The sequence below is a fragment of the Pseudorca crassidens genome, chromosome 19 (genome assembly GCF_039906515.1).
Source record: "Pseudorca crassidens isolate mPseCra1 chromosome 19, mPseCra1.hap1, whole genome shotgun sequence".
In the NCBI taxonomy this organism is placed as follows: domain Eukaryota; kingdom Metazoa; phylum Chordata; class Mammalia; order Artiodactyla; family Delphinidae; genus Pseudorca; species Pseudorca crassidens.
Window position 1 is genome coordinate 4,389,339 of NC_090314.1, and position 22,508 is coordinate 4,411,846.

Here is a 22,508-nt window from a genome sequence, read left to right on the forward strand (position 1 = left end):
CGCAGCTCCCTGTCAGCCCAGGACATTTAACCTCTGCAGCAGCCCCTCCCCACCACCGCCCTGAGGCCCAGGTTGGGGCAAAGGGGAGCTGGCCTGGGCAAGAGGAAGTGGCGCCCCTGCGGCGCGGGGGATCCCCTAGCTCCGCCCTGCCCCCCATCTCAGGTGAGAAGCAGAGGCCAGCGGCGCCGCCAGCACCCACGGTCATCCTCCCCTCCGCCACCGCACACCCCAGGGAGCTCTGCGGCACCCACGTCATAGCAACCCTGCGACAGCAGTGCTGCTTGTCCTGCAGGCGGGAGGCCGGGCTTCCCAGGGCCGCGGGGAGTAGCGGCAGGGCTGTGCGATCTAACCGGGGTCCCTTCCTCTCACATACGTCTTAGGTCTTCCTTCCCAACCCACCTCACAGCTCTCAGTGGAGCTCGGTGCAGAAGGGGGCACAGGCCAGGCCCACAGCTGAATGTCACCGGGGACAAAGTCCAGGTGCTCTGTGGCCTGTCGGGTACCTCTGGCCCCCCCGCCGCTGCCTGCATCCCCCACCCCTCAGCCTTGCGGTACTGGATGCCCGCACACATACACCACCTTCTTTCTTTATTTCTTTTTCTATAAATTTATTTATTTTGGGCTGTGTTGGGTCTGCGTTGCTGTGCGCGGGCTTTCTCTAGTTGCAGCAAACGGGGGCTACTCTTGGTTGCGGTGCACGGGCTTCCCATTGCGGTGGCTTCTCTTGTTGCGGAGCATGGGCTCTAGGCGCATAGGCTTCAGTAGTTGCGGCACATGGGCTCAGTAGTTGTGGCGCACGGGCTTAGTTGCTCCGCGGCATGTGGGATCTTCCCAGACCAGGGCTCGAACACGTGTGCCCTGCATTAGCAGGCAGATTCTTAACCACTGCGCCACAAGGCAAGTCCCCAACTTCTTTGAAGTTACAAGTGCCTCCTTTGTATTGAGGTAGAATTCACAGAACTTCAAACCAACCCCTTTTAAGGGCATAATTCAGTGTATCACGGCGTCTTTGCACGTGCTGTTCCTTCCACCCTTTCCGCCTGACCTTCCTGTTGAACTTAGAGCTCCAGATGACCATCCTGTCCTCCAGACAAGCCCTCGTTGGGCAGGGGTGTTCTCCACCATGGGGGGGCTGTGGCCTGACCGGGTCTCCTGGACCACACTCAAACTCCCCGAGCTCCCATTCAGTAAGCACTTGTCGAATGACTGTGTGAGTGAGTGAACAAGTGAGCAGAGGACTTTGGGGGGTGCTGGCGCTGGGACCTTGTGGGCCAGGGCTGAGGCTCTAGAGTCGGGCAGGAGGGGACCCCAGCTTCTAGCAGCACAACAGAATCACCCAGTCTGGGTCGGGGCAGCTGCCCAAGCAGGGTGCCTCTGTCTCCAGCCTGTCCCCAACTTGCAGTGTGGTCCCGGGCAGGTCATTGCCTCTCTCCGGTCCCCAGTGTCTCACTAGGAAGATGAGGGCATGGCCTGGACTGTCCTTTTCCCACTGAGTCACTTGAAGGACTGGGGGAATCCCTGACGTCTCCAAATCAGCCCCAGGAGCGGGCTTGCTCCCTTTACCCTGAAGTTCAAGGCAGAAGTGCCAGGGGCAGCTTTTTCCAAGGTTTAACCAGCAGGGGGAGCTGGGTTCCAATCTAAGCTCTGCCCCTCGCTAGCTGTGTGACCTTGGGCTGATGGCTCAACTTCTCTGCGTCTCAGCTTACAGGAAACTGGGGATCATAAGACCTCGACCTCACAGGGCTCAGCAAATGGGAGCAATGGTCTCCACGGCGAAGGCAGTAATGCAGTTGGAGTCCAGCTTGCTTGGAGACAGGCAAGTTGAATCGTTGGCCAAATTCTGGAAAGTACTGTAGGTCTTTCAAAACCGTTCATTTTCAGGGCTTCCCTGGTGGCGCAGTGGTTGAGAGTCCGCCTGCCGATGCAGGGGACGCGGGTTCGTGCCCCGGTCCGGGAAGATCCCACATGCCGCGGAGCACCTGGCCCCGTGAGCCATGACCGCTGAGCCTGTGCGTCCAGAGCCTGTGCTCCGCAACGGGAGAGGCCACAACAGTGAGAGGCCCACATACGGCAAAAAAAAAACCCAAAAACAAACAAACAAACAAACAAAAACCGTTCATTTTCAATCCATTGGATATAAACTCAATGTCAGCCAAAGCCAGGCGGATAAGTGAAGCTTGCCAGGAGTTTACATGTTGGGCACGTGGCATGACAGGCTGTGTGTGACGGAAAAGCCAATTAGGGCTCAAATACATAAGGCTCGTTTGTCTCAAACATCAAGACAGCCCGGAACTGACGCTAGCTTGGCCACACCACCAGGGACCCGGGTTCTCCCCATCTTCCCGCCCCACCTGCTTAGCATGTGGATTTTGTCCTCACAACAAGACCGCTGATTCAGGTACAGGGCTATGTTCTAAGTGGAGCAGGGGGAGAAGCCGTGCATCCCCAGCAAGACCTGGCGTGGGACGGGACCTCCCACACAACCCAGTAGCGAGAACTGGGTCTCAGGGCCTCTTCTAGCCGCAAGGGAGTCTGGGAACTTGAGCTCGGGTAAGGTAGGAAGGGGAGACGCAGTTAGAATAGGCGTTGAGCTGCCCGTTCTTCACTCCCACGAAGAACCGTGCCGGCTTCTGTTGATCTCCACAGGCGCATCTCCACATCTAGCTTTTGTTTTCCTCCTGTGCCGAAAGAGTTCAGGCATGGGAATAATCCAGGGGATAATGAGGCACACTTAGTCCCAGGCAGTCGGTGAGGGTGAGGTGGCGTTCACAATACTGAACAACTCACATGGCACAGGCCTCCACTGATCTGATCAGATGCCCAGCCCTGCTCACGGATGCCTGCTGGTGGGCCAGAAGCCACACCCACCAGCAGGTCCCAGCGCTTGTTGTAGGCGTTGGCGTCCACAGCTGGGAAATCTCTGTTTTCTCGAGATCTCCTAATTTTGTCATGTTGGGTGAATTTTTAGATGACGTCATGTAGGGCAAAGAAAGCCCGCTTGTGGCCTTGGTATCTGATCCCTCATCTTTGGGTCTCGTGGGGGCAGAGGCGTGGCCCGACAGGCTCGAGGGACAGGGCGGCATGTGCCGGCCACTCTCTGTGGTCCTGGACAGATGGTTCTTTCCTCTGGGACATCACTCCTTCCCAGGTGCCCAGGAGAGAGACAGGTGGTTGAGGGAAGGGAGAAGGGGGTCCGGGGGATGGTAAAAGAAGCTCCCTAGGAAGAGTAACAGCTGAGAGCGAGGAGCATTTAGAATGACATCATTTTTAAATGGATCGAAGTCCCCAAGGGTGAGAAAGGGACCACGGGAGGATGATTTTTTAAAAAAGCGTCCCAGGTGAGACAGAGCCACGTAAGTGTCTCCACGTGGCGGTCGAGAAGTGGAGATGGCATTGTTAAGGTCACTTCCTCAGTTTTCTACTTGATGAAAATGGGTGATTTTTTTAAATGCTGTTGCTGAGTGAGTTATGCTTTTGTATCATGTGTAGCTGATTGTAAGGACTTGTGATAGTTCTGGGATGTTTCTAATAACTACAAAATTTCTTCCACGCTGAGAAATAGTGGGGTGGATGGGGGTTCCTGAATTTTAGGGGCTGTAGGTTGCAAAGTGCTTTCCCATCCATTCAGCCACTATGGTCCCCACAGTAGTTCAGGAGGTGGAAGTTAAATGCTCCCTCACGGGGGACAAAACCACGAGGCTCAGAGATGGAGAGAGCCTCACCGAGCCTGAGGGAGGCTCAAGAGCGGGAGTGGACCTGGGCTGGGATCTGTCTGCGTCCAGCCGGCTCCTGTGGGGGGGGCGTGGCCAGGAGGGGGTCGGGGCAGAAAGAAGGAACACCTCTGATGGGACGCTGGGGGTGGATTGAATTGCTCCAACCAAGCATCAGAATGAGCACCAAGGTCATGGGAACCAAGCTCGCTGAGCCAAGAGTTACCGCTCGCTCAGCAGGTATTTATTGAGCACGTACTGTGTACCAGGCCCTGGGCTAGGTGCTTGGAGTAAAGTGGAAGACAAGACAGGCACAGCTCTTTGCCCTAATGCACTTGACTTTCTGGTGGGGACACAAGGAAGCGTGTTTGTGATAATTTGGGACAGTGGTAAGTGCTATGAAGAAAAAAATAAAGCAGAGAAAAGGGCTGGAGAGTGATGGGGGAGGGTTACGGTAGGTGGTAGATGCACAAGGAAGCATCTCTGAGCAAAGTCCCGGAAGAAGCCTGCACGGATGTGGGGCGGGCATCTCCACAGCACAGTGAGAGCACAGTACGTGCACAGGCCCTGGGCAGAACGTGCTTGAGGAACAGAGAGGCGGACTGGCGCCTGCTTGCACGGCCTCGTGCCGACACACCAGAGACACCTGGGCAACTCTGCCCCCAGCGACGTGCTGGGGGCTTGAAATCAGCCACAGAAATTGGCAAATGCTAAAATTAGGGCTTTCAGTGCTTTACATTTTATTGACTTTTTTTTTTTCAGAGAGCACTTTCCCAGCACAGTGCTGGGGTAGGAGATGGGTTGAGAGTGCCCCGGGCCTGGATCACTCAGGGCCTTAGAGTCCTGGAGGGTTTCGAGGCGAGGGGGGATGTGAAGCGACTGGGGTTTTAACTGGACTCTCTGGCCACCACGTGGGGCTGAGGCTGGGGACCAGGGAAGCTGGGAGGCCGGTGCTGCCAGATTTAGCAAGTGAAAATACTGGACATCCACAACTAAAGACCCGTTCGTTGTGTATCTGAAATTCAAGCACAGCTGGGCATCCTGTGTTTCATCTGCAGCCCACCCATAGGTGCCAGGCCAGAGGAGGTGGAGGGCCACAGCTGCTTCTGAGAGGTTCGCCGGGGGCCATTCCTTCCTACTGCGGTGATCCTGACCACTCCCTCCCCACCAGCCCACACCCCAGCCGTCCCTGGGCCTGCACACACCTGCCAGCTGTTTCCGCGGGGCTTTTCCAGCAGATCTGAGAGAGGAAATCAGGCAGATGAATGCAGGGGATGACCTCATAGGAACCAGGCAGCTGGGGCTGCCGCCACGCCCTGCACTCGGCCTCAGGGCAGCTGGCCCCTTCGAGTCGGCCACCTCCTCCATCTGCCCCCCACTCTCCGTGAGCAGGGCCTTATCCCACGAGATGGGGACGGTGGGACACAACCTATCTGTGTTTTTCAAAAGATCACTCTGGCCGCTGTGCAGGGAATTGGTTACAGGAGCGAGAGGAGACCAAGAGGACGGTGACTCGGAGATGACAGCAAGGGTCCCGGCGAGAAACGATGGCGGCTGGGACCAGGCAGTTAGCAGTGAAAACGGTGCTTCTCCTACCCTGTCGCCCCTACTCAGGCTGCTCCAGCTGCAGCTTCCTCGCTGATTCTCAAACAGGCCAGGCACACCTTGCCTCAGGGCCTTTGCACTTGCTGTTGCTTCTGCCCAGAATGCTGTTCCCGCTGCCCGATCGCCACAGGGCTCGTTCCCTCTCTCCCTTCAAGTCCTTGCTCCGATGTCACCATCTCCACTGGCCTTCCCTGACCATCCATGTAAAATCACCACCTCCTCCCACCATCAGCGCTTCTCGAGTCCACGCCTGGGGCTGCCACCTGAGATGCTGTGTAATTGAGTGGCTTTGCTGCTCTCTCCCAGCCCAAATCCACGTTCCTCAGGTGGGGAGATTAGCACCTGTCGTGTTCACTGCCAACTCCCCAGCACCCAGGATACTGTCTGGCACAGAGTAGGTGCTCAGTGAGGTGGGGTGAGTGACTGAGGTTTTGGACTCGGGGCTGCTGTGCAAGTGGTCAATCAGCGTGAGGGTGAGATGAGGGGCCTGGGTGGGGCGTTGGTGAGCGTGGTAGTGGTCACAGGTCCTGGGGGCTTGTGGGGCGTCCCCTGGAGACGTTTGGGGAGCACCAGGTGTTGGATAGGCGCTCAGGGGAGGGAGGGAGGGCGGGCCAGGCTGGAGCAGGGTTGACAGTGGTCGGTGCAGAGCTTGGGGAGGAGTTCTGGTTGAGGAGAGGGCCCCGGGCCAAGCCACCAGGAGGAGGGGCCAGGAGAGGCGTGAGCGGTGAGGGTGGCGTCCTGGTGACAGTCATCCCTGCTCACGGAGGACAGAGAACAGACCTGGCTCCACCCTCACACCCAGGCAGGCCCAGCGCAGGCCTCGGGAATGCTCGGGGAGGGGCAAGGTCGTCCATCGTTTGCCCAGCCACTGGGCCCTCGGGACCACAAGGACGGCACCCTGACGGCGCAGCCACAGGTGCTGGGACAGAGCGTGGACCCGCCCCCAGGGTCCTGGTCGGCCTGGGTGTGATGGTGGTGGAAGCAGGGCTGAGGAGAGGGTGCGGAGAAGCCATGAGCGGCCCAAGGCAGAGCCACCGGACCCTGAGGTCAGCCCACCCACGCAGGCCTCCTGCTGTCCCTTCCACGCACCCACAGGCTGGCCTTGGGGAGTATCCCCCGCCTCGGGGGACTGAGCCGCGGCACCGACCGCTGCCCGGCTCCGCATCCCGTGGGCAGGTCCCCGCAGCAGCCCCCTCCCTGCCCGTCCTGGTTCCCCTCATGGCAGCCCCCGAGGCTCAGCTCTCCCAAGGGGCAGGCACGTTCAGGCAGAAACGTCCCCTCCTCTTTCCCCTACAACCTGTGGGGACGGAGCTGGCCTGGCTGCGCCCGGAGGGAGCGTACGTCCCAGTAGTTCGTGTATCTGTGTGTGTCCCTGTGTGCCCGCGTGTGCAAATCTGTGTGTACGTGAACGCTGTTGCGTGTGCGTCCCTGCGTGTGAATGTGTGTGCACAGTGATGCCCCGTATTCTGTGCGTCCTGGGTGGGCATGAGCGTGTCTGTGATCCGGCAACCTAAGTGGACCGCGTGTACACGTGAGCACTGCTGTGACTGTGCCAGCGTGTGTGTGTCACAGTGTGATGGTGCGGCCCGGAGGGCTCAGCAGCACTGGAGGAGATGGCAGGGGCAGCTGAAGCTGCCGCCCAGCACCTGCCTCACACCCACCCCTGCCGCACTGCTCATCACCTGCGATATGGGCTCTGGGCCAAGGGGGGGCCTTGGCACCCGCCACCTTTGGGAAGGAACGTGGAGCCCCCAGGGCCGGGAGAGATGAGGGTGGTCTGTACTGGGAGGCCATGGACCCTGAGTGAGGGAATCCAGCCCCCCAGCCTCCAGTGTCTCTGAGAAGAGTCTTGTCTTGGTCTTGGGCACTAGGGCACCTCCCACCTGCCCTCTTGATGAGTAGATGTGGCTTTGCCCCTTCCACCTGTGAGCTACCTACTCAATATCTGTTCTCCACTTCTAACCAATCCTGATTTGGGGGGCAGCAAGGTGCCTATCTAAGCACTTGATTTCTGGGCCTCCCTTGCAGGTAGGGCTGGCCATGTGACGCAGCTCTGTCTAAGGAGATGTAAGTGCACATCTGCTGAGGGCTACCAGGAAGGTGTTTGCTCTTGTGATGACAGGGGACAGAGGTAGTGCCATGTCCTTCTCCCTTCATCCTTTATCCTGCCTGGAGCATGAATGTGATGGCTGGAGTGCAGCAGCCATTTTGCAGCCATGAGCTAAGAGGCAAAATGTCACGAGGATGACAGCCAATCATCAGGGTGGAGCCTCAGTCCCTGACAAGCGTTCCTGAGCCGCTAAACTGAGGTCAACAAAGTCCTTTGGGTTTCTTGTGATGAAAGAAAAACAAATCTTCATGTGTTTAGGCCATGGTTGGTGGTTTCCTTTTATTTGCAGCCTGATCGTCTCAGATTGAAGGCTGGGAGAACCAGCTGCCCTGGCTTGCCCTGTCCCCCGACTGGGGGCCCTCCCTCCAGCCTGCCCAGAGTCCTGCCTGCCCCCAGCCTCTGCCGTTTACGTGGTTAACAGCAGGCCGGGAAGCAGCTGTAGTTTAGACCAACTCTTCATGTTCTTTTAATCACGACCCTCACTACGCAGAAGGGGAGACTGAGGCTTTCTGAAGTCACCGGCCGAGGGGCTCTTAACTCAGTCATTACCTCTGTGGTGGGTCCTGCAGGCTCACGGAAGGAGTTCTGTCCCCCAGACTCCCCTCACCACCCTGTCCCACTGGTGCTGAGGGCCCCACTGAGAGCAGGCAGCGACCTTTGCAGGTTCATCCATTAAGCTGGCCCCCTTCTCAGGGAGTGCGTTCTGTCCAAAGGGCCCGCAGGCCACCCTCTCTGCTAGGAGCAGGGGCAGGAGGGCCAGCTAAGGAAAGTGGGGAAGGAGAAGGGGGGAGGGGCCGCAGGCTGACCAGTGGGTCCTGGTGCCGCTGCCTTGGCCTCTGCAGACGGGGTGTGAGCTTCGCGGGCTTCCCCCCGGGGGCCCCAGCCACTCACTGGGTGACTCAAGGCTGGCGGCCTTAGCCACAGAGGCGTGTCTGCGCGGGGAGAGTGCAGCTGGGTACCGGGAACCCCGGGGGTGGAGGCGGTCCCCTCCCTGCACACCCCCACCCTGCACGTGGCCCTAGGTCACTCACCCCCTCCCCTGCTGAACCCATTTCTCAGCTGTTAACAGGGCCAGTGACTCCCTCTGGAAGAGGGTGAGGGTAGAACTGTTTACACACCCAAGACACGGCTCGAATGCCCCTGGGCCTGGGGGTGTCCGCCTGAGTGACCACGGCTGGTCCAGCACCTCCAGAGGGCCAGGCCCATGCCTGGGACTCTCCTGGCTGGGCTGTCATTTCTCAAACCCAGAAAACAGCCCAACCAGAGAGGTCTGAACATCCCCACTTTGCAGACAGGGACACTGAGGTCAGGGCCCTGGGGGTCCTGCACGGTGGTCGTCTGCCCACCTCTCCAGCCCGTCTCTGTGTGTCCCTCCCCCTGCCACCTCCACGCGGGTCTCTGTGTCCCTAGACGTGCGCCGAGCTCACTCACACCTGCCCTTTGCACCTGCTGCTTCCTCTGCTTAACCCTCCCCTCCCCCTCCTCCGGGTCCTTTCACCTGGCTGGTCCCGACCTGGATGTCCCTCTGTGACTTCCTCGCCTGAGCAGGCGTCCTCCCCTCACCCCCGGGGCCTGAGCATCCCCTCCTCAGCGCCGGCCACAGGGGCAGACACTGCCGGCCGAGGGTTGGTCTCCCTGGTGAGAGAGGGGCGGGGACCACGTGTCCCTGGTTATGACACAGAAATACACAGTAAAGAATGCCCTGGCTGCGACGTGGCAGAGCAGGATTCAAACTCAGCTGTTCCTGATCCCAAAGTGTGTCTTCCGGAAACTAAGGGCCTTTGGGGTTGGAGGGGAGGCAGTCATGTCGGAATAGCAGCTTCCCGGACAGAGACCCTGCTCTCTGCTCCTCAGACTTCCCCTGCACTTCCTCTGGCGGCAGAGGGGTGCAGATGTGTGGGGCACATCTCATTCCGTCCGTCCTTCCTTAAAGCCCAGGTTTCCTTTGGGAAAATGGCTCTCGGCCGCTCGCCCTTCCAGAGGTGGACAGGTGACTCAGGTCTGGCCAATCAGCATGCTTCCTCCCACGCCCCCCACTAGCCTGTCCAATGAGAGGCCACCCCGAACCTTTGCTGAGACTATCGACAAAGGGGGGTCCCTGGAGGTTGTTGGAAGGAGTCTGCCATCCGGGGCTCCCCGATACCCCCAACATGACGAGGGTTAAGGCTCTGCAGCCCAGGAGGGCCTCCGGGGCTGGGATCAGAGACGGGGCTCACCAGGTGCTTGGATGTAGCTGAACGGCCTCACCCGCATCCACCACGCAGCTCAGGTGTCCGGATCTTGGTGACACCCCCATTGTCTCCACAGAAGCTCTGACACAACCCACGCTTCCTGCTCTCACCTCCCTCCACATCCGTCTTCAGGGATCCACTGCCACTGCTTGGTCCAGAGCCCCGTCAGGGCTGTCACCTGGACGGCATAATAATCTCCTTTTCTCCAGCCTTTTCTCAAGCATGCCTTCCACACCATTTGTCAGAAATATTTCTCAGGAAGGCAATTCTGAAGGGCGTTCTACTCAAACCTCTTCGGAGGCTCCCAGTGGCCTAAATCGTGAACTTGGACGTGCATGTGGCCAGGCAGGAGGCACGGCCAGGAGGGCTGAGCAGTGGTCTGTGTCAGGAGACCCTCTTCATTCCCACAGCTTAGTTGCTGCTTCTCCCCCTCCTCCCCCTGCCCTGCCCTCCCCTCCCCCTCCTCCCCCTGCCCTCCCCTGCCCTCCCCCTGCCCTCCCCCTCCCCCTTCTTTTGGAGACATGTCCCCTGGGCCTCTTTCATTTCCCTGCTTTTACTAAGGTGTTTCTACGCTGGTACAAGCATGTGATGAATGGCATGTGACAGGCGGCCTGTGCTGGGGACGCAGTCAGGGAGTGGTGGGGACCAGTGAGCAGGAGAGCCCCCATTTCAATGGCGAGGCTACCGCTCTGTTACAGTCCACTAACGCTTTGTGGAAATGCAGCTTTGACGCTGACAGATCTTCCAGCTTTCCAAAAGAAACCAGAAACCGGGATTTTTAGGGGACGTCTCCCATTGTCAACAAAGGCAAACAACTCCAAGCTTTTAAAAAGCACCGTGTGACTCCTCCTCTCACACTGCTGGTGGGAGCCTAAAGTGATATAATCTGTAAGGACAGGGATTTGACACCGTTAAAGTCACGAGTGCAGCGCTCTTCAACTTGGCACACGCCCGCTTCTGGGTGGCTTAGACTCACAGCGCACGAAACGATGTGTTCAAGATACTTTAGCACTACATCGTTTGCAATAGCAAAAAGTGTCCACCTATATAGGGTCTTGGGTAAATAGATTATATCTGAAAAGTGGTACTATGCAGCTGTAAAAAAGAATGAGATGGGAATTTCCTAGCGGTCCAGTGGTTAGGTCTCCGCGCTTTCACTGCTGAGGGCCCGGGTTTGGTCCGGGGTCCAAGAACTAAGATACCGCAAGCTGCACGATGTGACCACCAAAAAAATAAATAAGTAAAAATAAAAAACTTCAAAAATAAAAAAGAATGAGATGGTTTCTTAGGCATGACATCAAAAGCACAAGTGACAAAAGGCAAAATAGATAAATCAGAGTTAATTGCAATTAAAAACTTTTGTGTTTCAAATGATACCACCAAGAAACTGATAAGACAACCCACAGAATGGGAATAAATATGTAAATCATACGTCTAATAAGGAACTTATATCCAGACTATATAAAGAACTCTGCAACTCAACAATAAAAAGGCAAATCACACAATTCAAAACAGAAAAGGAACTGAACAGACACTGAACAGACATTTCCCCAAAGAAGAAACATGGTCGATAAGCACATGAAAAGATGCTCAACATCATTAGTCATGAGAGTAATGCAGATCAAAGCCACAATGACAGACCACTTCACACCCACCAGGATGACTACAATTTAAAACAGAAAAAAAAAGGAAAATAACAAGTGTTGGTGAGGATGTGGAGAAATTGGAACCCTCAGATATACTGGTGAGATTGTAAAGTGGTGCGGCCACTGAAGTAAACAGTCTGGCAGCTCCTCAAAAAATTTTTAAAAGTTGGGCTTCCCTGGTGGCGCAGTGGTTGAGAGTCCGCCTGCCGATGCAGGGGACGCGGGTTCGTGCCCTGGTCCGGGAAGATCCCACATGCCACGGAGCGGCTGGGCCTGTGAGCCATGGCCGCTGAGCCTGCGCGTCCGGAGCCTGTGCTCCGCAACTAGAAACAACCCAAATGTCCATCAACTGATGATGGGATAAACAAAATGTGGTCTATCTATACAGTGTAATATATTCAGCCTTAAGAAAGAATGAAGTTCTGACACATGCCACAAGGATGAACCTGGAAAACATTATGCTGAGTGAAGGAAGTCAGGCACAAAAGTTCACACGGTGTATAATTCCATTGATCTGAAACGTCCACAATAGGCAACTCCATACAGATTAGTGGTTGCCAGGGGCTGGTGAGGGGAAATGAGGAGTGACTAATGGCTTACTTTTTGGGGTGATGAAAATGTTCCAAAGTTAGGCAGTGGTGATGGTTGCACAACTCTGTGAACGAACTAAATTCATGTACTGAATTGTACACTGTAAATGTTTTATGGTATGTAAATTATATCTCAAAAACGCTGTTATAACAAAAAAAGAATGGGAGATCCGTCTGGTTTTTGATACTGCATGATCTGCAGGAAAATTGTAAAGAATTTGTTACCTTTTTGTAGAGTAAAGGGGAGGTGGGTAAGAGTGTGTATTAGTATTTGCTTGTGTTGAATTTATATTGTTTCTTCTTACCTCCAGTAGAAAACTATAAAATCGGCCACCTGGCGTGAGACCAAGATTTTTCACTTGAACTTTTTAATTAAGATTTGAGTTTTGAGCCATATGAAACAACTTTTTCTTGAAGTAGTCAGTTGTGTCAAATGCAGGAAGGTCTTAAGGCAAGGCTGAGAATGTTAGATAATTGATGACTATTCCAGGACGGAGTCAGGGCCTGGTAGGGGCAGGAGTAAAGCAGCTCATTGTGTATCAATCTCAAAAGTCAATGAGAATCAGGGAGTTTTTGCCAAGGAAGTTGAAATGTCTGTAACTTGTATACCGATCCTAGCTGGAATATTTATAGAGAAGTATTTAAAGGATTCGCAATTTATGGGTCTCTTCTGCTACTTTATGCTTTATTCCCACAGCAGACGGGACCATCACAGAGCTGGCCACCAGGTTCCCTGAGAAGACGCGTTTATGGGCCCTGCTGCTTTACGCCCTCTCTTTTCACTGACGGGCACCGCAGAACTTATCCCGCACATATTTCAGAGTTAGGGAAGGCTGTCTACTGTCACCTAAGGAAAGGCCATCACGGAAATATTTTCAGAAATCAGGGCAGAAAAGGTCCACTTCCCATGAATGTGGTTTATTAATGTTCAAGGCTAATCACGTAAGAGAGAATTTGGCTTTTTGCTGTGCTGTCAGGAAAATCAGAAACAAATGTATAGTTCAGCTAACTCAGGAGGCCCATTTGATTTTTCCATGTCGAAATACGAGGTATCTATTTGTTCTGGGGCTGACCTTATACTTCTAGACGTGTTTCCTTATGTCGTGTTTTTAAGAACGCAGTCTCTACTTTTCCATCCTAATGTATGGGTCCTAGTGAACCTCTTAAATTTCAGTGCAAAACCCCCCACAAAGTATGGAAGAGTTAACAGAAAGAAACTGTCACCACAAGAAAAGAGAAGGGGCTTCTGAAGGGCTGGCAACGTGCTGTATTTTTGGTTTTCTCCATTTGAATTCTATACGCTGAGGTGTTAGGTTTGTGAAAACTGATTGATACACTTATGTGGAACTTTATGTATGTTTTAGTAAAAAATAAAACAACCACAACAGTGGGGAATGTAAACAAAATTCCTTTCTGGTCTGGATCTACTCTTCAGCCACCAGTTGGGGCGGAAGGGATGGACCCTCGCCGAGGCGCTCAGGCCTAACTCCTGGGCTCCCGAGCCCGGACGCTTCCTCCCGAGACACTGGTGGACACGCGGCCTCCAGCGAGCGGGCGTAGTTGACCCCGCGACCCCGCCCGCTGCCCCGCAGGCAAGGCGCGGGAGTCGCTAGACGGAGCCGCCCCACGGAGGCGTCACGCCCGAGACCGGGAAACCGCGAGCCGAGGCCCGGCGCCGCCGGAAGCTGAGAGGAGAGGACCAGCCACCGGAAGTCAGTGGAGGCTTCGGGCCGACGCTCTATAACCCGGAGGACCGGGATCTCCGTGGTTGGGTGTGACGGATCACCTTCTACCTGGGACGACGCTTTCCCAGCGCCGGGCTCCCGGGGCCCATCGGGAAAATGGGGGGCGCAATCCCCGGGGCGATAGGGATTGATAAAGGAAGAGGGGGCTGAAGAAGGGGGACTGAGTGATGCGGCCGCCAAGGTAACATCTAGTCACCTCAACCCTCCAAGCTCCCAGGACCAGCAGCAACTGACCAGAGGACACCTGGCGGATCGGAGTGGATGCGCGTGCCCGCGCACGCGGGGGCGGTGCTTTCCAGTCTCGCGGCGCCCGGGGCTGCCAGCGCGCATGCGTCCGAGGAGGGCACCAGGCCGCAGAGCCGCTGCGAAAGCCGAGCGCGGGTTGGGCGGCTCCCGCCGGGGGACTGGACAGCGGCGCGGGCGCGGGTGGAGGCGCGGCTTCCTTGGCCGGTGGGGGCTGATTGGACGCAGCAAGTGGAAGGGGTGGGCACCTCCGCGGAGACCGTCCACGGATTGGCCAGAGCCTGCGGAGGCGCGGTCTTGGGGGGCGGGACGGGAGACCGCGCGCTGCTGAGGTGGTGGTGGTGGTGGCGGCGGCCCGACCCAGTGAGCGAGTGGGTCTTCGGGTCCCACCCATCACCCCGACCCGGGGACTGAAAGCCGGCGACGCCGGGGAGCCGGGGAGCCGGGACCTCCGAGGGCCTGGGCGGCATCGGGGTGAAGCGCCATCCGCCGAGTGCTGACCGAGGAGAGCGGGCGCCCCGCCCCTCGCTTTCTTCCTGGACCGCGCCTCGCTGCGCCTCCCCCACCGCCGACCCCGCGTCCCGCGCGGGCCTGAGCTCTGGGCTCCCGCGGGTGCGGGACACGGGGTGCGTGCGCCGCTCGGCCTGCGGGCCTGGAGGCTCCGGGGGGCCCCCTGAGTCCGGGGCCGGGCCCCTGCTCGCCCGCGTCCCCACGCAGACGCCATGGCTGAGCCCCTGAAGGAGGACGACGGCGAGGATGGCTCCGGAGAGCCCCCCGGGCCGGGGAAGGCGGAACCCACCGGCTCCGCCGCCTCCGTGGCGGCCAAGAACCTGGCCCTGCTGAAGGCGCGCTCCTTCGACGTGACCTTCGACGTGGGGGACGAGTACGAGATCATCGAGACCATCGGCAACGGGGCCTATGGGGTGGTGTCCTCCGCGCGCCGCCGCCTCACCGGTGAGCGACCCGCCCGGCCTTGCTCGCACGTGTGGAAACCGGTTCCCGGGGGCTGAGACCCGCCCCGTCCCAAGCAGCCATAGGGGACGCTGGGATGTGAATTCTGGGTCAAGTCAGCAAGCATGGGTTGGGTGCCTCTGGGGGCCGGCCTCTGTATTGGGCTCGGGTCTCTGAAACTCTGGTGGCTTTGCCAGCGCATCAGCCTACTTCCTCCTTAGGTGACAGTCGGCGTTAGACCCGAATGGAGGTTCTCCAGAGTGTGTTCTGGAGCCAGAGACTGGCGCTCGGGGTTGGTGGTGGGATGGATGAGGTCTGAGATGCAGAGTGTAGGGAGGTAGAGTGAGCACAGGTGTGAGAGTCTAGAGTCTACCACTAACTAGCTGTGCAATGCCCAGCAAGCTACTGAGCCCAGGTCTCCATATCTCTAACTTTCAGCTATGAGTACCCGCCTCAGGAAGGAGGTGAAGGGAAAATCTGATAACGTATGTACTATGCTTAGCACAGAGCCTGGCACAAAGTAGGTACCCTGTAAGTGGTAGCTGTTGTCACTTGCGTCCGCAAAGGGAGGTATTGAAAGGGGCCTTGTGCTACTCTGCAGCTAACCAGGGTACCTTGTGGCATCTGCTTTTCCCCTGTTCCCCAGGTCAGCAGGTGGCCATTAAGAAGATCCCTAACGCTTTTGACGTGGTGACCAATGCCAAGCGGACCCTCAGGGAGCTGAAGATCCTCAAACACTTCAAGCACGACAACATCATTGCCATCAAGGACATCCTGAGGCCCACTGTGCCCTATGGCGAGTTCAAATCTGTGTAAGGAGCGGGGATGGAAGAGGGAGACCGAGCAGGGACCTTTTCTGAACGCTGGGGCCATATTGCTGAAGTTCTAGAAGGGTAGCTGAACCTAATGTAGGGCAGGCTGGGAAAATTCCTGCGATTCTAGGATCAGTGCTCCCTTAGGGCTTTGCCAGGGATACATGTGATTCCTCAAGAAGAATGCAGAAGTAACAGTTTTATAGGACCTCAGTATGTAGCTTGGCAAACGTAGGACGTTCATTCTATATCTGTACCTTTTTATTCCCGTAGCAGACATCACTAGTCAATCACAGAACACTGTCCTACAGAAAATGGAGACGACTTTACAGTTTTCATCGTAGTCTTTCAAGCAGCCACTACCAAACAATGGAGAGGGCTCCCGAACAAAACATGTTGGCCAGCCTGGTTTAGTCCAACCCGACCTTTACTCTGATGGTGAAACTAGATCTGGAGAGAAAAGCAATTTCACTTCACTTAAGTTAATGGAAGAGTTGTAGAGAATCTAGAATTTTCATACCCAGTGGGTGGCCCCTGCAGAGTCTGAGAGTAAGGCCATGAGCTGTCTGGAGCGGGAGGGCGTGGTGAGGCTGGGGCTGGAGGGTGGGCAAGACAGCCCCTGCCTGTCTCCCCTGCCCCTCAGCTATGTGGTTCTGGACCTGATGGAGAGTGACCTGCACCAGATCATCCACTCCTCGCAGCCATTGACGCTGGAGCATGTGCGCTACTTCCTGTACCAGCTGCTGCGGGGCCTCAAGTACATGCACTCGGCTCAGGTCATCCATCGCGACCTCAAGCCCTCCAACCTGCTGGTGAACGAGAACTGCGAGCTCAAGATCGGGGACTTTGGCATGGCCCGAGGCTTGTGCACCTCGCCCGCCGAGCACCAGTACTTCATGACTGAGTATGTGGCCACGCGCTGGTACCGTGCCCCCGAACTCATGCTCTCGCTGCACGAGTACACGCAGGCTATCGACCTGTGGTCCGTGGGCTGCATCTTTGGGGAGATGCTGGCCCGCCGCCAGCTCTTCCCAGGCAAAAACTATGTGCACCAGCTGCAGCTGATCATGATGGTGCTGGGTACCCCGTCGCCGGCCGTGATTCAGGCCGTTGGGGCTGAGAGGGTGCGGGCCTACATCCAGAGCCTGCCGCCACGCCAGCCTGTGCCCTGGGAGACGGTGTACCCGGGTGCCGACCGCCAGGCCCTCTCCCTGCTGGGGCGCATGCTGCGTTTTGAGCCCAGTGCCCGCATCTCAGCAGCTGCCGCCCTTCGCCACCCCTTCCTGGCCAAGTACCACGACCCCGATGACGAGCCTGACTGCGCCCCGCCCTTTGACTTTGCCTTTGACCGCGAAGCCCTCACACGGGAACGCATTAAGGAGGCTATCGTGGCCGAGATCGAAGACTTCCACGCACGGCGCGAGGGCATCCGCCAGCAGATCCGCTTCCAGCCTTCCCTACAGCCTGTGGCCAGTGAGCCCGGCTGCCCCGATGTTGAGATGCCCAGTCCCTGGGCTCCCAGTGGGGACTGTGCCATGGAGTCCCCTCCGCCGGCCCCACTGCCATGCCCTGGCCCTGCGCCCGACACCATCGATCTGACCCTGCAGCCGCCGCCGCCGGCCAGTGAACCAGCCCCTCCAAAGAGGGAGGGAGCCATCTCAGACAACACCAAGGCTGCCCTCAAGGCCGCCCTGCTCAAGTCCTTGCGGAGCCGGCTCCGAGGTGCCTGGCAGAGGCCGCGGCTGGCTGGGGAGCGAGAGGCAGAGGGGTCCCAGGCCTGGACAGGCTCTTATCGTCACCCTCCCGTCTTCTCCGCAGATGGCCCCAGCGCCCCCCTGGAAGCTCCCGAGCCTCGGAAGCCGGTGACAGCCCAGGAGCGCCAGCGGGAGCGGGAGGAGAAGCGGCGGCGACGGCAGGAGCGGGCCAAGGAGCGGGAGAAGCGGCGGCAGGAGCGGGAGCGCAAGGAGCGGGGCGCTGGGGCCTCCGGGGGCCCCTCCGCCGACCCCCTGGCCGGCCTGGTGCTCAGCGACAACGACCGCAGCCTGCTGGAGCGCTGGACTCGCATGGCCCGGCCCCCGGCCCCCGCTCCCACGCCGCCCCCCGCCCGGCCCCGCAGCCCGCCTGCGGCCCCCCCGCCACAGCCTGCCTGCCCGCCCGCTGGGCCTGCGGCCGCTCCACCCCAAACCACCGCCTCCTCCGGCCTCCTGGCCCCCCGGCCGCTGGGGGCCCCCCCTGGGCTGCCTGGCGCCAGCGCCCAGAGCGTTCTGCCTTACTTCCCCTCTGGCCCACCCCCTCCAGACCCCGGGGGGGCCCCTCAGCCCTCCACCTCCGAATCACCCGACGTCACCCTGGTGACCCAGCAGCTGTCCAAGTCGCAGGTGAGGGGAGAGGCCTGGCCGTGGGGATGCCTGGATCTGAATCCAGGGGAGGTGGGCTTGGGAGGTCGCTGGGTGCAGGAGAGGCTGTTGTGTGTCCTGGTCCCGTGGAGCGGAGCGGCAGACCGGGCTCGAGCTCTCCTAGCCTGCCTGCTCGCTCGCAGAAGGAGCGTAGCGCTGATGAGCCGGTCGTTGGAGACCCCAGCCCGCACTCAGTGTTTGTTGAGGCTGGGGCTGTCACCACAGGTGTCCAGGCCCACTTGAGGGCAGTGTCAGGGTGGGGCGCCCTGCAGACCTCAGTTGGCGCTGGGTGGTTCCCGCGTTGTAAGCTGCCATCATCCCCTGCAGGTGGAGGACCCCTTGCCCCCCGTGTTCTCCGGCACCCCAAAGGGCAGTGGAGCGGGCTATGGCGTTGGCTTTGACCTGGAGGAATTCCTAAACCAGTCTTTCGACATGGGCGTGGCTGACGGGCCACAGGACGGGTAAGAGCTGGGCCGGGACTCCAGAATGGGCTATGGCTAGGGGCTCCCAGCACAGGAGGAGCCCCTCACCCCACTCTCCCCCTTGCCGCCCTCAGCCAGGCCGACTCAGCCTCGCTCTCAGCCTCCCTGCTCGCCGACTGGCTCGAGGGCCACGGCATAAACCCTGCTGACATCGAGTCCCTGCAGCGTGAGATCCAGATGGACTCCCCCATGCTGCTGGCTGACCTGCCTGACCTCCAGGAGCCCTGAGGCCCGCAGTCTGTGCCTTGCTGCCAGGGGCAGACCCAGCTCCAAGATCCGCAGGACCGTTCCCGAGGGCTGGAGCCCCGGGCCTGACAGGGGAAGCTCAGCTCGGATTATTCTGCAGGTTCATCTCAGACCCACCCTGCGGCCTTAAGCGGCCACCTGAGCCAGCACGAGCCACGGCAGGAGGGGCAACCCCTACCCCCCCGAGCGATACTTTTCAGTATTGTATTTTTTTTATTATTACTACATTATTATTATTACACAATTTTTTTTGCCATCAAAACGAAGCCTGTGAAATATAAGGTTCCCTTTAGTGCCTGTCTCCAGGGCGTGTTTCTGGAGTTAAGGGCAGGGTGCCGTCAGTGGGGGAACCAGAGCTTGGGGGCCAAGCAAACGCATCTGCGTGCACAACAGCCAAGGCCAGTTCATTCAGGTCCTGAGGTTTATTAAGACCTCCACTCCCCACTTGCTCCCAGCCCCACAGAGGTTGCCCTCTGCCACCTCGCATGGTCAGACTCCCCCCCGGGGCGCGTGGGGGGACCTCACAATCTGTGCCTACCTTGGCTGTGGCTGTTCTAGTGTGGCTTGCGGTAGCTGGGGTGAGATACGGTTTGGGTGTCGAGCTTTGGGTGCCTGGGACGGGCAGGCGGGGGAAGCTGAGCGTGAGAGTGAGACGGGGCTGGGGGCCCGTGGTGCTCGCCGCTGGGAGGGAGGTGAAGGATGGGAGGTTCTCTGCTGGCTGGCGGGACTGCTAGGGCGTGGCGGGTGGCGGCCACACGCAGGTGGCCTGGCGTGTGCCGGGAGTGGGTCGGACTGCGCCTCCGGTCTCCCGGCGCGGGGCCCTGGTGGAGGCCGCAGTCGGGACGCCGGCTAAGGTGGGACACCGGCCCGCAGCCTTCCGGACGGTGTCCGAGTCCAGGCCGGGTGGCGGTGCCTTCCGGAGGTCTGGGAGGCCGCCGACGTGTAGCCGGGTGGAGGGGAGCGGAGGCCCGGGCGAGAGCTGGGCGTCGTGGGTGTGAGGGGAGCGGTTGGGCTGGAGCCACAGGGCCCCCGGGAGACGCGGGCGCTGAGGGCAGCGGGGCGGGGCTGGGGCGGGGCGGCAGGGCGGGGGGCGGGGCCGCGAGGCGGGGCCGGCGCCTCAGGCCCGGCGGATCTTCATCTCGGTGCGCTTGAGGGAGTAGTAGAAGCCCTTCCACTGGGCCCAGTTGATGCCGTTGGCGTAGGAGAGGTGGGAGCCGCCGAGGTAGAACCCGTTGAGGTTGGCGAAGTGGCAGCTGCGGAACCAGAAGGCGCCCGACGAGAGGGCCGCGCAGTTCTGCACGAAGAGGTCCTGGTCCCGGTCGAAGGTGGAGAACTTCTGGCCGCTGTGGTAGGACAGGGAGTCGCCTGGCGGAGGGGAGGGGCAGCCTGGGGACGGGGCCTCTCCCGAGCCAGACGCTGGGTAGCTGTGCGTCCGCAGCCCGCGGGGCCGCCTGGGCGCGGGGCAGCCCGGCCTCCCCCCAGCCCCTCCGCGGCTGGCGAGAGTGGGTACCTGCCCCGCCGTCCTCGAAGCCCGCCACGTGGAGGCTGTAGCCGTCCTCCTCGGCGCTGACTGCGTTGGGCGAGATGGAGAATTCGCCGTACTTGGCGAAGGCCGTGTTGTTCTCGAAGTCCTCCAGGTCCACCCGCAGCTCATACTTCTGCTTCAGTGTCAGGAGGTGCAGGTTCTGCAGCCCTGGGAGGGGGCGGGGGGCGTGCCGGTCAGCGGGGACCTGGCTCTGGGGGCCCCCAGCCTGCCGGGCCCCGCCTTACCCAGCCAGTACTCCCCATCGGCGCGGCCAAAGCCCAGCTTGTAGTCGTTCCAGCCCCGGAAGAAGCTCACTGAGCCGTTGAATCTCTTCTGGAAAACCTGGAGCAGAGAGGATGGGCCTGGACGCTCGAGGGGCCGGGGGGCTGGGGCCTCACCCGGGCGAGGACCACGCTGGGGGCCGAGGTGAGGCGCGTGCCGGCACCAGGCCCCTCGGGGAGCGGCTGCCGAGAGCAGGAAGCGGTGAAGGGGGCGTTCTAGAATTGAGGCGCCTGGGGTTGAGTCCGGCGCCGGCTGTGTGCCCTTGGGCAAGTTACTGCACCTCTCTGGGTTTTGGTTCCTCATTTGTAACCTTGCTCCCGGGATTATTGTGAGGATTACAGGCACTAACCTACCTTAAGCATCTAGGAGTCTGTGGTGGCAGAGGCGCACAAACTGTGCTGTATCGTCCCTGCTTTAGAGACGAAGTCGCAGGCTCACAGCCGTGCGGCTTGGCCTCCGTGCCCACCCCCTCCACTCACCGTCCACTTTCCACCCTCGGTGGTCATGTCACAGAAGACGGGCACAGGCACGCTGGGGCCCGAGGGGTAGATGAGGTACACGCCGTCCGCCTGGTAGCCCTGGGCGTAGATGTCATCGCAGTCCAGGGGCTGCTGTAGGCATGACCTCTCCAGAGCTGGGGGCGGGGTGAGGAGAAGGGGCCTGAGGCACACCAGCCACCTCCGCCCCCCCGGCCCCCCCTTCACCTCCCTCCCCGAGCTGGGGGCGCGTACTGTCTGGCCCACTTGCTCCCTCTTACAGGCTCAGCCCTGGGGCCCGACTCCCAGCTGCGATGCTCAGGACAGCCCCCTCGCCCAGCCTGTGGGCTGTGCGAGTGTGGCAGCTTACCATCTCCCCGGATCCCCAAGAGTTGGGGGACGCAGGGGCCAGTGCAGAGAAGCAGCAGCAGCGGCAGAGCCAGAAGGGCCTGACGACAGGAGAACAGGGTCACCCGCCCAGCCCCAGAGCCCCCGCCCCCTCTGCATTTGCCCCTCAGACGAACCAGCCCTGCCAGGAGCCCCTGGTCTGCGCTTCTGCCTCCACACCTCCCCTGGACTGAGCCCCGTCCCTTCACAGCCCCCTGCCTGGCAAGGGTCCTCTCTGCAGGGTGGGTTCAGTCCCCTGTGGCCCTGAGGCCCCCGCCCCAGCCCGGTACCTTCATGCTGCCAGCTGGGCTCCAAGCGGCTGGGTGTCTGCTGCCCCAGACTGCGCCCCAGACTGAGCCGGCCCAGAGTTATGTGCTGGGCCCCCGGCCAGCCGCTCCAGCCCCGCCCCTGTGGCTGCAGAGCCCCCTCTCCCCCTCCCCCGGCACGGAACCGGCATCCACTTACACTGTCAGTGGCGCCGGGAAGTGGGCCCCAGCCAAGGGACCACCTGGGCCTCATTAGCCCTGCGGGGCAAAGTGGGCGGAAGTCCACGCCCCAGGGCTCAGACCGGCCCGGACTCCCCCCGACTGGCACCCCCAGCCCCTGCCCCGCCTCCTGACGGCCCCCCTGCCCACGTCTGTTTGTTTTCTCCCTCTCCTTCCCTGGCCTGGGTTTCATTAGCCGTCGTCGCTGGGGAAAGGCTGAGGTTGGGGGGGTATGTCTGGGTTCTGGGGAGCGGAAGGTGGGGTGGGGGGCAGCTCCAGAGCTCCTGATGTGGGACCGGGGGCTGGGGCTGGGGGGCAGGGGCAGCAGCCAGGCGTATCCTGGCAGGCCCGGGACATTGCTGAGCCGTGAGCACAGCCTGTAGGCATCCAAGTGCTCTCGGCCAGCTTGAGCCGGGGCCCCTTCCAGCCCCTTCCAGCACCCCTCAGGCCCCCTCCTTCCCCCTCCCCCAGAGGCCTCCTGTGCTTTTCTTCCCCTAGCCGCAGCCCCTTCTTCCAAATGCCTTCACTCGGCTCCCGTCCCACCTCAGACTCCCCTCGGCCCCTCTCCGCCAGTTTCCTCAGCCCT

General features: G+C 59.7%; 3 protein-coding genes across 6 annotated transcripts in view; 2 read left to right on the plus strand and 1 right to left on the minus strand.

The window, feature by feature from the left end:
• Positions 1-13,221, plus strand: part of EPN2 (epsin 2) — a 96,285-nt gene extending 83,064 nt beyond the window's left edge. The window contains exon 11 of the transcript XR_010937620.1: positions 12,590-13,221. The gene's annotated coding sequence lies outside the window, so the exon portion shown is untranslated. The remainder of the gene's footprint in view (positions 1-12,589) is intronic.
• Positions 13,222-14,195: 974 nt separating this feature from the next.
• On the plus strand, positions 14,196-19,005 carry MAPK7 (mitogen-activated protein kinase 7). Of its 2 annotated transcripts, none has more exons than XM_067716615.1 (6): positions 14,196-14,834; positions 15,478-15,643; positions 16,287-17,365; positions 17,462-18,021; positions 18,367-18,500; positions 18,596-19,005. In XM_067716615.1, exons 1-6 carry the CDS (start codon positions 14,603-14,605, stop codon positions 18,747-18,749), a joined length of 2,325 nt encoding a protein of 774 aa, XP_067572716.1. In that variant the 5' UTR covers positions 14,196-14,602; the 3' UTR covers positions 18,750-19,005. The 2 variants fall into 2 exon arrangements, with proteins under 2 accessions (XP_067572716.1, XP_067572717.1); XM_067716616.1 differs by having other exon boundaries at positions 14,663-14,834; positions 15,483-15,643.
• On the minus strand, positions 18,961-21,859 carry MFAP4 (microfibril associated protein 4). Of its 3 annotated transcripts, none has more exons than XM_067716636.1 (6): positions 21,728-21,859; positions 21,318-21,499; positions 21,054-21,234; positions 20,538-20,634; positions 20,278-20,460; positions 18,961-20,110 (listed from the first exon to the last, which is right to left on the minus strand). In XM_067716636.1, the coding sequence occupies exons 1-6, from the start codon at positions 21,731-21,733 to the stop codon at positions 19,902-19,904; spliced, it is 858 nt and encodes a 285-aa protein (XP_067572737.1). In that variant the 5' UTR covers positions 21,734-21,859; the 3' UTR covers positions 18,961-19,901. The 3 variants fall into 3 exon arrangements, with proteins under 3 accessions (XP_067572737.1, XP_067572736.1, XP_067572738.1); XM_067716635.1 differs by having other exon boundaries at positions 18,961-20,132; XM_067716637.1 differs by having other exon boundaries at positions 18,961-20,132; positions 21,054-21,208; positions 21,421-21,499; positions 21,728-21,857.
• Between the last annotated feature and the right edge of the window lie 649 nt (positions 21,860-22,508).